Source organism: Vidua chalybeata (genome assembly GCF_026979565.1).
Source record: "Vidua chalybeata isolate OUT-0048 chromosome W unlocalized genomic scaffold, bVidCha1 merged haplotype SUPER_W_unloc_3, whole genome shotgun sequence".
NCBI classification, from domain to species: domain Eukaryota; kingdom Metazoa; phylum Chordata; class Aves; order Passeriformes; family Viduidae; genus Vidua; species Vidua chalybeata.
The window spans coordinates 265,024-278,939 of NW_026530338.1; the positions used below are offsets into that span (position 1 = coordinate 265,024).

The 13,916-nt window shown below is 42.3% G+C and overlaps 1 protein-coding gene across 1 annotated transcript in view; it reads right to left on the reverse strand.

The window, feature by feature from the left end:
• LOC128782885 (zinc finger SWIM domain-containing protein 6-like) overlaps window positions 1-13,916 on the reverse strand; it is a 294,559-nt gene that overhangs the window by 87,573 nt on the left and 193,070 nt on the right. Inside the window, exons 5-7 of the mRNA XM_053933391.1 lie at window positions 2,987-3,166; window positions 1,251-1,427; window positions 811-957 (exon numbers count right to left, since the gene is read on the reverse strand). Coding sequence (XP_053789366.1) covers window positions 811-957; window positions 1,251-1,427; window positions 2,987-3,166 — 504 coding nt within the window. The remainder of the gene's footprint in view (window positions 1-810; window positions 958-1,250; window positions 1,428-2,986; window positions 3,167-13,916) is intronic.

The following is a 13,916-nucleotide window of genomic DNA, read 5'->3' on the forward strand; positions in this document are numbered from 1 at the left end:
ACTTCATACTGGTATTTTTGCCTACAATGCATGAGGATACACATAGTCAAAAGTAGCAACAAAGATCTAAAATAAAATGTGAATTAAAGGTTTTCTCGTAGTAGTTGAGAATGTTATTTTAATTTTTCCACATGCATTTTAACCACAAAGTCACCCCTTTCTTCTTCCACTACCTCTCCAAACCTATGACAAAGTTCAGTGAAGGATTATTTTTGGAAGAATGTTCCTTCAGAAAAAAGGGGTAGTGAGAACACCACTGAACATTTTATAAAGCCAGTGTTTCAAAAATTTGATTTCCAGTGCTGTGAATCCACTAAAGTTTTAAGCATCATCAAAGACTTTTGGAAGAAACTGCCAAACTGGATAAATTTCTGTAGTGCAGACTTTGCCTTGTCAACTTTAGACTTCCACCTCAGAAATATATAGGTCTGCTAAATTACACATCAGAGGAGAAAAATTATTTTAAACACCTGACATTCCAAATGCAAATCTCTGTTTAAGAGCCTATAAATTACACAGGATGAATATTTACACTGTGCAACCAAAACCTCTGATTGGAATAAAGGCCCCATCATGTTAGACATATTGCAGAAGGCAGAACAGAGCCCTTGCCCTGCAGAGCTCACAACCCAGCTTAAAAAACACCTCCAACATCCAGAATGTGACACTACCACTATGATTGTTTGGACTGAAGAATTAACGTCACCTCTTTTGCTTTAGTTTCAAAAGCAGTTTTCTCATGCAAAGTTCCAGTTTGGTGTTATTGTCACCTTGTCATGTCCTTTGCCCTTCTCTCTTCCCCGCATTTACCTTTTTTCTGAGCCTGGAACATTTCCAGCTGTTTCTGCTGCTGCCTTCTTAGTGTATTAACAATAGCTATTGCTAGCCTCAGTGCTTCTTTTGGGCATCCATGAGATCGTAACGCATCCACCCTCGCACAGGCTGTAGGAACATGTTCTAAAATGGAGACAATAATTGAGGAATAGCAATGCTTCCATGTCTGCAATAGCCCGTTTTGCTAGGTTACTCAAAAGGGCTTTTTTGTTTCCTTCGACTTGTTTTTAAAACTTTGCAAGAGAGAGTTAAAGGATTATTTCTGAGCCAACATTTCAAGGGAGCCTCTGTTCTTTTTGCCAGGCTTTTCATTTAGCTCCCTCCCTTCCCCCACCCCCCCCCCCCCCAAAAAAAAAAAAGCCATAGAAAGGGAACAAAGCAAGTCATGGAAACATCTTTCCAGTTTAGTCACTTACCATGCCAGAGGGGCCACCCTCGAGAGTCAAAAAGTGAGTTTTCAGTGTGTTCATGGTAACAGTAGTTGGTGTATAGGTCACTGCTGATAATGTGCTGTAAGTGGCTGTCCTGCCAATGCAGTTCGCATGCCTCTATAGCTCTAGTGAACACCGTCCGATGTGGCCTGTTTGATGAATCTGTCATTTTCACAAATTCAGAAAGCTGCATCAGCTTTTATTCATTCATATGTGAATTAGTCATTCACAGTATTCTTGTCCTCTGCCTGTTCACCAGCCCTTAACTGATGGCAGCCTACCTTGACCCACTCTGCAAGGAGCAGACCACAGACGACATTTCACATCCTGTTACTCACCAGCTCAGGCAAAGTGTGTGCCATTCACTTTGCATTCAGCGAGATCTACAAACCATCACAGCTAATGCAAAATAGGACATTGCAAAGGGAACAGCTAGACATGAAGGACATTAAACAGCGTGTGCAGAATTCCCCTAAAAACAGACTAGAAAGTATATGGCACACAGCTACTCAAGCATCCCCAGCTTCTCTCCTTCTCAGACCCAGAGCCACTAGGATGAGTGACAGATAAACATCACATAAAATATTTTAGTTGTTCTCTTTGAGAAGTGACATTACCTTGAGCACTTGTAAAAATTTTTGTCATAAACAAATGCTGCAAAGACAGCAAGGTACTGAGGCCATGGGACTGACAATCCTTTACTGGACATCTTCCTATGGCAAAAGTGCTCTGTCGACATGGCACTGTGTCTATGAATGTCAAAATGTCATGTCTGAATTGCTACTAGCATGTCCAAGTTGGTCTGAACATGACGAGATACAGAAAGCCAAACACCTCTGTAGGAAGATACATGTTGCATGAATTCTGTCCGCAGCTAGCTGCAAGATTTAAACATGAACCAAGTCTATTTCCTTCAGAGGTAAACTTCCAAGAAAAAGAAGCAAGGAAAAATTCATCTAAGTCTAATTCTACCACCTTTCACAAGCATTTAATTTTAACTTTTATTAAATATGTATCAAAATATTGAGAGATTTTATTATTATGAGGGGGTTTTTTTCCCCCAGGTAAATAACCTGCAGCTTCCTCAGTTATTAGCAAAGTAGCAATCTTTGCTTGAAGATGACTGGAGAAGGCTTCTGTCAGGTTTGATAACCACATTTTAGATTAGAAAGCATGATATCAAGTAAAAAGAGACACCTCCTCCAAGAAGGCAGTGTTGCCTCTGCACCCCCCACACCTGTCAATGCAGACTGTGTAACACAGAGCACATCCCACAAATAGCTGCTTTAGTTTCTCACATACTCAGTTTAATGCAGTCACAACTGATCTCCCTTTAAGTAAGTATCAAAGGCTTTGTAACTGCAAAAAATAAAACCCCCAACACCAGAAGGGATATAAGATTATAGTCAAGCAAAGAAACAACAGGCTTTTGCATTACATACTTCAGGGACATTCAATTTTTATGCAACAATTATTTAGAAGGACCGAGTGAAAAGTTAGAAGACCTAGCTTGCTTTAAAAACATTGCAGCCCCAGCACAAAAATAAACCTTATTTATCCTTTCTCCAAGGACAATATCAATGAAAATAAAGTTGGCTGGTCAATCCTCAACAAGAAAGTTACTTGTCCCAGGAAAGACTGCTGTATTCTGCTGCAAAGCTCAAGTATATAAGATTGAGGCTATATTATGTGTTGCAGGCAGTGCATATATCTAGGCTCACCTTGGTTAGCATTTGCACCCTGAGGCAAAGCATTGGTTAAACTGGGCAGCTCATTTCCATGGTTTCCATCTTCCCAGGGACAAACATCCACACCATTCCATTTTTTCAGCTGTGTTAGCCAACTGACCTTCTGCTCCAACTTGCAGTGGGGATTTAAGACTATACACATCCACAGAGCACCTGATTTTGAAGAAAATTGCTAAATTAGGTTTTTTATTAAAAATGCAGCAGCCAATGGCTAATTGCAAACTTTTATTCTGTAACACTTTTCCTCCCCTCTAAGGCTACACTGCTTGTTTCCCAACTATGCCTGACACCAGGCAGACTGAATTCCTGATGCAGAATCTTGGAGCTGGTGTGGCCCATCCAAAGCAGTTTAAAGACTGTATCAAGCCAGTCTTCCGAATTAAAAGGCATTAAATGGGTCTTTTTTCTTAGGAAATCCATAGTTCACAATGTATGGCCCATCAGACAAAAGCAAACAAAAATTCACATGAAGTTACAGCAGGAAATTACCCAAATTTTTCTTCTAATTTTTGTACAAAAGCTATGTATCTTCCAGCTTCACATTACAGGAACCAAATAAGCACATTAGTAAGACATGCATTTTCTAAACATATACTTCACACTTGAAACCCAGCAGAAGTAGAGATCCAATAAACACTAGATTTGTGCAGTGTAATAGGAATAAGATATTTTTGCTGCTCCTACTTCAGTTATTTGGTTTCACTAGAAAATGTGTCTTACATTTTTTGTATACAGAGCTCGAAGGGAAAGCTAATTTGAACTGGCATTTCACATGTACCATCACTTTAGAACCTGCTTCCTGGTACTATAGAGCAGGGCAGGCATAAATACATCAAGGTCTTTAGCAACAATTTTCAAATGGAAAGATTTTTCTCTAAATCGGCTGTTTCTTCAGGGTGAACTTTGACATAAGCATGAAGACATCTCAAAGTACTGTTCATTTCCTCATTTAGAACATGCCTTGTACACTACAAGAGATTTCACAGAATCACAGAATATTCTGAGTTGGAAGGGACTCACTAAGATTATCAAAGTTCAACTCCGGGCCCTGCACAGGATGGCCTAATGGACAAAATTAAAAGAATATGTTTAAATTATGTAATCTTCATGACAGGCTGAAAAAAAAATAAAAATGCAGCTGGTTCTTCCAAGAAATTAGATTTCTCATATTCAAGCATTCTTTTGCTAATTAAGAATGCAAAACAGATACCCAAAACACAGGTCATCACATTACATTCATTCCTAAAGTAACTCAGTATGTCGGTATGCCACAGCACAGGAGCCAGTGGAAAAACAGAGCTTCATCCTTAAGGCTTCAAGTCCGCTGCTATTCAAGCTGACGTGGAATGAGGAAGCAATATCAAAGAAATCTTGAAATCAGAAGAAAATATGATATGGTATAGTGCAGAACACCAGAGGCCCACTACACTAATGCACATTATTACTACATAGTAGTTACATACAGTAGAACATGCAGTTTGTTGGTTTTTTGATTGCATTTTTGGGACATTTTGTGTTTGTGGGTTTTTTTGGTTTGATTTTGGTTTTGGGCACTTAAAATGCCATGGGAGTAAATAAAGCAAACACTGTTTTAAAAAACTTATTTTAAAATCAAATCCTATGACTTCCTTTAGACACACTGTTCAACACACTTCACTCCCCAGAGTCAAATTATAAAATAGAATCATAGAATGGTTTGGGTTGGAAGGAACCTTTAAAGATCATCTAGTCCAACCTTCCAGCAATGCGTAGGGGCATCTTCAAACTAGACCAGGTTGCTCAAAGCCCCATCCAACCTTACCTTGAATATTTCCAGGGATGGGACATCCACCACCTCTCTGGGCAACCTATGCCAGTGTTTTATTACCCTCATTGTAAAAAGCTTCTTCCTTATATCTACCCTCTTTCAGTTTAAAACCATTACCACTTGTCCTATTATTACAGGCCCTACTAAAAAGTTTGTCCCCATCTTTCTTGTAAGCCCCCTTTAAGTACTGGAAGGCTGCTACAAGGTCTCCTCTAAGCCCTCTCTTTTCCAGGCTCAAGACCCCCAACTCTCTCAGTCTGTCTTCACAGGAGACGTGCTCCAGCCCTCTGATCATCTTTGTGACTCTCCTTTAGACCCACTCTAACAGGTCAATGTCCTTCCTGTATTGGGGACTGTGGCAGGACCTTTCACCCCTGATACAGCAAAAGATTATCTCCCCATAACATATGGCTAGGTTAGACTGGAATTATTTGTCATGTGATGAATTATCTCAGCTGAGAACCTCCTTAGCCAGCAATACACATCCTGGCTTGAATGGTGAGAAAGGAAAACCTAAAATTAGTGACTGCAGAGCACAGACATTTTTACAACTATGAAAAAACCACTGATTTTCATGAAATCAGAAATCTCTTATACACTCTCTGAGTGTGTAGAGAGTTGTCCACGATGTTAAGATGTTAGAATTGAGTTACTTCCCTGGGACTGAGAGATTCATTGGTAAGTGACATTGATTCCTAATCTATACTATTTCCTCACTAGCTGCAACATAAGGTACCCTTATTACTATTATCGTGCACTGTATTTTTATCTACTAGTAGTTCTTTGTGTTATCCTGTGTAGTAAGTAATCTGTTTAAGTCTTATGTCTGTTTTCCTTGGCCTGTTCAAATAAATAATTTATGTTGTAATAGGCCTGATCAGTCATTATTAAGAACTTGCGAGCGAGAGTGGGTTTTGGAGTGCTGGCCACCTCAATAAAGCTGCTGTCTACTGCCAGAAACCTGGAAAGGCAGGGATTTGTCTAAACTCTCTCCTCTCCATTTGTAACAGGGACTCCAGAGTTGGAGGCAGCACTGCAGGTGGGGCCTCACCAGAGCTGAGTAGAGGGGGAGAATCACCTCTCTTGCCCTTCTGCCCACACTGGTTTGGATGCAGCCCAGGACATGATTGGCATTCTGGGCTGCAAGCACACATTGCTGGCTCATGTCCATCCTCTCATCCACCAGCACCCCCAAGTCCTTCTCTGCAGGGCTGGTCTCAATCCTTTCATCCTTCAGCCTATATTGACACCAGGGGTTGCCCCGATTCGGGTGCAGAACCTCATGCTTGGCCTTGTTGAACCTCATGAGATTCTCATGGGTCCACTTCTTGAGCTTGTCCAAGTCATTCTAAATGGCATTACAACTGCTTCTTCTTATTAAGCATCAATGCATTCAATACTGCCCTAGACAAAGGACTATATTTCTTGCAACATAAAAAAACAAAACAGAAGATGAAGCATATCGGAAAGCCTTGTAGAATAGTTATCTTGACCTTATTTATTTTATAAATGAATGATTACTTTAGGGCACTAAGGAGTCACTGTACCTCTCAGCATCTAAAAAAAAATTTAAAGCCAATTTAATACTTTGTAACCAGATTCCCAGTGATTTCAGACTGAAGCAAAAGCAAAGTGGAATATCTTAACCACATGAAGCAAGTATTTCAATCATCCAGCAAGGTGGAGTGCACACTACTGATTACAGTGTGCCCCTACAAAATAAGTAGCCTTTTTCTGCATCTCAGAAACACCACTAGAAGCAAAGGAATTCACTTGCCTTCTTCAGAGGCTTCACTATGCATGTGTGTCCCAGATTGAAAAGCAAGATGTATTCTATTTGCCATCTGTATGGCAGTTGTCTTCTGTCAAGTGGGCAGTTTTTCCTTATCTCTTCCACAATAAATACTCTCTCTGGGGAGACATCTGCTGATAATGGGCTATTGAATGTCATTGCATGACTGATAAGAACTATAACATCCCATTGTGAGATGCTCCGCCCAGAGAGAGGAGCCAAGCATTCCTACCTGCATATAGTCTTGAGATTCTGGCCCACCAGCACAACTTTTTATGTGCTGGATTTTCCCAGACGAACAGCTGCCTCTTCCACTGCCTCTTCAGAGGAAGACTACATCCATTTTTCTACAGGATCACTACTCCAACAGAACCACACCTGACACTCCAGGAGGCCTGCAGCCACAATTCCAATTGGACTGCTACCAACACCCTGTCCAACAGAGTGTCAGGGTGTATTCTGACCCTATCAGTTTTGTTATGGTTTACTGCATTGTTTATTTTATCTTTTTATTTTCTTCCCTAATAAAGAACTGTTATTCCTGCTCCTATATTTTTGCCTGAGAGCCCCCTTTAATTTCAAATTTATAACAATTCGGAGGGAAGGGAGTCTACATTTTTCCATTTCAGGGCAGGTTTCTGCCTTCCTTAGCAGACACCTGTCTTTCCAAACATAAACAATGTGTTACATCTAAAAGGCAGAAAAGGGAAGAGATACTCCAAAGTACCAAAATCCTTTAAAAACATCTTTGGTTTAAAGAGGAAGCCTCAGCAATCCATGCTATTTTTATGCAAATGAACACAAGGACAAGTGAATTTCTAATAAACCCCACACAAACCACTTAAGGGAGGAGCCTGGAGGATGTTCTTCCTATTTCACTCTGATGTTGCTCTATAGAATCGGTCACCACCAGTCTGAAAGCTTACAATGCCCTCAAAAGATTATCTATTTTCTGCCTAATGGCTCCTATATGGGAAAACTACTGATCATACTCACCCCATACTACAGATAAGGCTTATGGAAAAATGAACAGCAGCTAGTTGTAATTAATTAGTGGGGAACATATCTAAAACCCTTTCTTGTGACCTCAGCCTGGAAACTTCTGTTGGCAACAGCCTATACTCAAAAGAAGTTTGCCAAAATACATTCCTGGCATTCTCAAGTTTGCATGTTTAACTAGATTTAATGATGTCACCTGCAATATGAACAAATGCCTCATTAAATGGAAAAAAAAGAAAAAAAAACCAGAGAATGTGTTTGTTTTTACATATTCTGGTTTTATAACACAGCTCACATTTTTGTTTATTTTTCCGGAGGCACCAAATTTTTTTAATACCAGATCTCAGAAGGCTGACACACCCCCTTCTCTCCCTCCCCCAGAACTAAACCAAAAGTACGGTTCTGGTTTGGATCCATTGACTGTGACCCATGTCTTTCCAATGTGAAGCTCCTCACAGCACAGTGGCAAAATATCACAAACCAATATACAAATTTTTTCCCCTCCAGAAGACAAGCCATGCTGTGACTGCAAGTTGATATTAATTTCACAAGGGAATGAATATTAGAACTCACATAATGGAGTGAGGAATTGCCTATTTTGGTTAAAAAACACTAAGCCTTTTGACCTGGAAAAAGCCAGCTTTGCCAAAACAGACCTTTTGTTCAAATAGCTCTCTTTGAAAATGCATGATTGTCACTCATCTTTAGTGGACCTCACACTACAAAGAAATAGGTTACATTACTGCTTTACACATTGAATGCATGCCTTGTACATACAAAGGGAACATCAGTACTTTTGTATTTCTCTGTAGACATCCATACCTCTGAATTCACATGGGAGAAAGGAACAGCATACTTTTACACTGGTCAGGATTTAAACATGCAAATTGAAAAACATTAATAAGAATTTAGTCACTGCAAAAGTAGATGTTGTAATAATTATACACTTTGTGTATGCATGCATTGATGAAGTCAAAGAAAGTGCAAAGAATGTATACAGACTCTCCAAAGAGATTAAGCATTGCTCACTTTTCATATTTTACTCTTATCCCAGTAAATGGGAGGGTGATGGTGGAAACAATTTTAGTGGGGGTTAGGACACTGAGCATGACTGAAGATCCAGCGTACAGCTCTGTTACAGATTGTAGTCTTCTGAAGAAATATGCTTTTCCTAGAAATCGTATGCTATCTTTTCAGGGCTACTGTAATAGCCCTGGTTTGGGTTAGCATTTCCTCATTTACAATACCTGTGTAATCAGTGTCTGAAACTTGGCCTTGGCCTTAGAATTTTGCTATATACTTAAGATCAATCTATTTATTTGCAAAAATTAAAATATGCAAGAAACTGATGCATATTTGACATGCCTTTGCTCTTCCCATTAATCATAGTGTCATAGTCACAGAATGGTTTGCATGTTAATGCATGTCTCTTAAAAAAACTAAAAACCCAAAAGCTACGATGTTGGTAACATTTGATTATTTCAAAGAAAGTGGAGCCATGTAAACAAGATCATTCCCTTTGTGCAACAGACAAATTGGCTTCAGCACTCGCTGCAAACTTGCCACTGTGCCCCATTTGAGCCTAATCAATTCTATTACAAAAGCATCGTTTTCGAGCACTGGAAGTGCCAGAAAAGAAACAAGAATAGGAGACAGAAACTATGATTCCTGTAAAAAAGTAGTGTCAGCAAAGGATTTTAAAGTGGGAGCCTCTTAAAGTGCAACAGCCACTTGGAAACCTCAAAGAAATAGTGTATGATATTTATTGCTTCTTGAAAAGAAGGTAAAATGCCTTCAGAATGACTGGCAAATCCACCTCCCTCCTCCAGGAATGGAGAGATCTCCAATAGAACAAAGCATACTGAGAAGTCCCACTGGAAAATGCTCCAATTGAACAGTTGATTTTATGAAGTACCGAAGACAGGCAAAGCATTTAAGTGCTGATCTCAACAAGAATCACAGAATCATTTAGGTTGGAAAAGACCTCCAAGATCGAGTCCAACCTTTGACCAATCTCTACCATATCAGCTAGACCATAGCACTAAGTGCCACATTCAGTTGTTTCTTGAACACCTCCAGGGATGGTGACTCCACAACCTCCCTGGGCAGCCCATTCCAATTCTTGACACTCTTTCAGTGAAGAAACTATTCCTGATGTCCAACCTGAACCTCCCCTGGCAACAGCCATTCCCTGTTGTCCTGTCACTATGGCTGCCTGGGAGAAAAGTCCTACCTCCACCTGGCTGCAACCTCCATTCAGGTAGTTTTAAAGAGTGAGACAATCTGCACTGAGTCTCCTTTTCTACAGGATAAACACCCTCAGCTGCTCCTCAAAAGACTTACTCCCTAGACCCTTCAGCTTCATTGCCCTTCTCTGGTGTCCAAGACTGAGCACCAAGATGTTTCTTATTAGCAGTTCTTATTAGCAGTTGCATCTGGACAGTTTTCCTTATCTCCTGTTAATAGGCCCATCAATGTTTTGCCACATGACTCAGAGATAACACTCTCCAGGAACCAGTTCTGTTTAACAGGTGATTAAGGACACACCTCGTGACTCAGAATAACATCAGCCCATTGTGAGATGTTCCGCCCAAGGGGAGGAGCTAGGCATTCCCACCTGGATAAATCCAGGGATTTCTAGACAGAGAGGCAGCCTTTCCACAGGTTTCCGAGAAGACACAGCAACTACATCTGCCACTCCAAGAAGACTGCAGCCACTCCAATTTGGACTGCTACCAGCACGCTGGCCAAAAGGGTGTCAGGTTGTATTCTGACTTTGTCAGTAGTCTTCCTTTTGTATCATTGCATGTATTTTTGTCTTTTTTTCCCTTTTCCCAATAAATTGTATTTCTGACTTGGAGTCTCTCACTGGTTTTGCTTTCAAACCAGAACATCTGGACATGCTTCAGCAGCTCAATGTCTGTCTTGTAGTGAGAGGCCTAGAACTGGACACAGTACTTGAGGTGTGGCCTCACTAGTGCAGAGGGGATAATCACTTCCCTGGTCCTGCTGGCCACACTATTTCTGATATAGGCCAGGGTACCTCTGGCATTCTTGGCCACCTAGGTACACACAGGCTCATGTTCAGCCAGCTGTCAACCAGCACCCCAAGGTCCTTTTCCAACTGTCTGCTTTCCAGCCAATCTGCCTCTAGCCTGTAGCACTGCATAGCATTGTTGGGACCCAAGTACAGGACTTGGTACTTGGCCTGTTTGAACCTCATACCATCGTTCTCAACCCATCCATCCAGCCTGTCCAGATCCCTTTGCAGACCCTTCCTATCCTCCAGCAGATCAATGCTCCCACCCAACTTAGTGTTGTTTGCAAACTTACTGAGGGTGCACTTGACCCCCTTGTCCAGATCATCAATAAAGCTATTAAATAGGGCTGGCTGCAATATTGAGCCCTGGGGAACCCCACTAGTGACTGGCCACCAACTGAATCTGGCACCATTTACCACCACTCTGGGCCTGGCCATCCAACCAGTTCTTAACCCAGCAAAGAGTGCACCTGTCCAAGTCATGGGCTGCCAGCTTGTCAAGGAGAATACTGTAGGAGACAGTAAGAAGGGCTTTACTGAAGTCCAAGTAGACACATCCATAGCCTTCCCCTCATCCACTAGGTGGGTCACCTGGTCATAAAAGGAGATCAGGTTGGTCAAACAGGGCCTGCCTTTCCATAGACCCATGCTGGCTGGGCCTGATCCTCTGGTTGTCCTGTACGTCTTGTATGATTACACTCAAGGTGATCTGTTCCATAACCTTCCTGGGTACCAAGGTCAGGCTGAAAGGCCCCAGATCCTCCTTCTGACCCTTCTTGTAGATGGGCGTCACATTGGCCAACCTCCAGTCACCTTGGACCTCCATGGTTAGCCAGGACTGATGATAAATGATGGAGACTGGCTTAGCAAGATCTTCTGCCAGCTCCCTCAGCACCCTTGGATGAATCCTATCTGGCCCCATAGACTTGTGAGTGTCTAAGTGTCTCAGCAGATCACTAACTACCTCCCCCTGGATTGCAGAAGGTCTATTCTGCTCCCTGTCCCTGTCTACCAGCTAAGAAGTCTGGCTGCCTGTGGATAACCAGTCTTATTGTTAGAGACTGAGGCAAAGAAGGCATAAGTAACTCAGCCTTTTCCTCATCCTCGGTGACAATGTTCCCCCTCATGACCAGTAAGGGATGGCGATTTTCCTTGGCCCTCCTTTTGTTGCTGATATATTTATAAAAACACTTTTTACGGTCTTTCATAGCAGTGGCCAGATTGAGTTCTAGTTGAGCTTTCACCTTTCTAATTTTCTATCTACATGACCTAACAACATCCTTACACATTTCCTGAGTTGCCTTCCCCTTCTTCCAGAGGTCATAAACCCTCTTTTTGTTCCTGAGTTCCTGCAAAAGCTCCCTGTTCAGGCAGGTCAGTCTTCTTCCCCTCAGGCTTGTCTTTTTGACACCTAGGAACAGCCTGCACCTTCAAGATTTCCTTCTTAAAGAATGTCCAGCCTTCCTGGGCCCCTTTGTTATTAAGGACTCTTTCCCAGGGTACTCTCTGAACCAGTGTCCTGCATACACCAAAGTCCACCCTCCAAGGTTTTGTTGATCCCCTTCCTTACTTCACCAGTAATCAAAATCATTTCATGGTCACTGTGCCCAAGACAGCCTCTGACCACCACATCTTCTACCAGCCCTTCTCTATTCACAAACAGCAGGTCTAACAGGGCCCCACCCCTGGTAGGCTCACTCACAAGCTGTATCAGGAAGCTCTCTTCCACACACTCCAGGAACCTCCTAGACTGCCTCTTCTCCACTGTGTTGTTTCCAGCAGACATCCAGCAGGTTAAAATCTCCCACAAGAACAAGGGCTGATAATCGTGAAACATCAGGCAGTTGCTTCTAGAATAGTTCACCCACTTCTTCATCCTGGTTGGGTGGTCTATAACAGATTCCCACCAGGATCTCTGCCTTGTTGGCCTTCCCCATGATTCTTACCCATAGGCACTTGACCTTACTGTCATTATCCTTGAGCTCTATACTGTTAAAACACTCCTTAATGTACAGAACCACCCCACCACTTCCTCTCCTATCTATTCTGAAGAGCTTGGAGCCATCCATTGCAGTATTAAGGAAGCTTCCCTGTCTGACCATCCAGGAGCCACTCTGGAACTCACCCTCACACTACCTGAGCTGGAACCAAAGCCCCTTCGCAGCTACACCCCCCATACTCATAGAGTCATACCAGGTTTCCTTACTGGCTCGACCCCAGGTTTCCCATAGCAGAGTCTCAGACATCCAGATTCTTCAAATAGTTTAATCTTGGTGCAATAATTAAATAAAAAAATAACACCTGGGTGCCTCTGAGGAGGGACCCCAAACAAAGGAACCCCATGGCTTTTATACCCTCATGGTCTAAGTGGGAAAGTCTGGGGGTCCTCAGTTCCTGCTGTGTCTCTCAGTGTCCAGTCCTCTGTCTTAGCCACAGGTCCCTGTGTCCTTTGTTACACAAAGGGTCGGCAGTTCACCGCCTCTTGCCTCAGGCTCAGGCTCGGGCTCCTGCCCCTCGGAGCTAAACCTGCATGGGATTTCAGCTAGAGAGCAGGGCTGAAACCAACATAGATGTGCTAACCTTGGTGGGACAGAAACCATAGCAACAATGAATAGGAATGTGAGGGGGGAAGCAAAAAGGAATGTTTTTCTTTGTTTTAGAGTAGCCAGGTAGAACTGCACCTGCAGAACTGTGGTTAAGCAACATAGTTAAGAGACATGAGTGATGTAGTTATTGTTTAGTAGTGGAAAATTTTAGCTGATGCTGTAAAACTATATAAACCCTGTTACACAAAGAATAAACCGCTTCTTCTTGCATACGGCCCAAGTGATGCCCCGTCTCTTTATCAATCGCTGTCAATTGGTGCCCTGTGTGAGGAAGAGATTATCAGCTTTAGTTGAGTGACTGTCAGTGACGCCCTGTGGGAACTAAGGAGCCACTGTGGGACAGCAGGAAGCCAGCCAGGACAACAAGTAATCCCTTGGAAAGAAGGTGAGCCTGCAGGGGATGATGGGACAGGGGATATCTGCCCAGGAAAGAGACGTTTTTGAACTTATGACTAACTTGCTTGACGAGCATGGCAAGTCTTTGCCTGCGCATGACTTCAAAGTTATGCTCAAACGGACAGCTTCAAAGCTTCAGGGAGTTACTCCGTCCGCAGTCTTTACAACAGATTTATGGGATGAGGTGGGAGTGAAACTGTAGAACTATGCAACGGAAGGGGATAAAGCAGCTGCAGAAATGCTTCCCTCTTGGAAAGTAATTT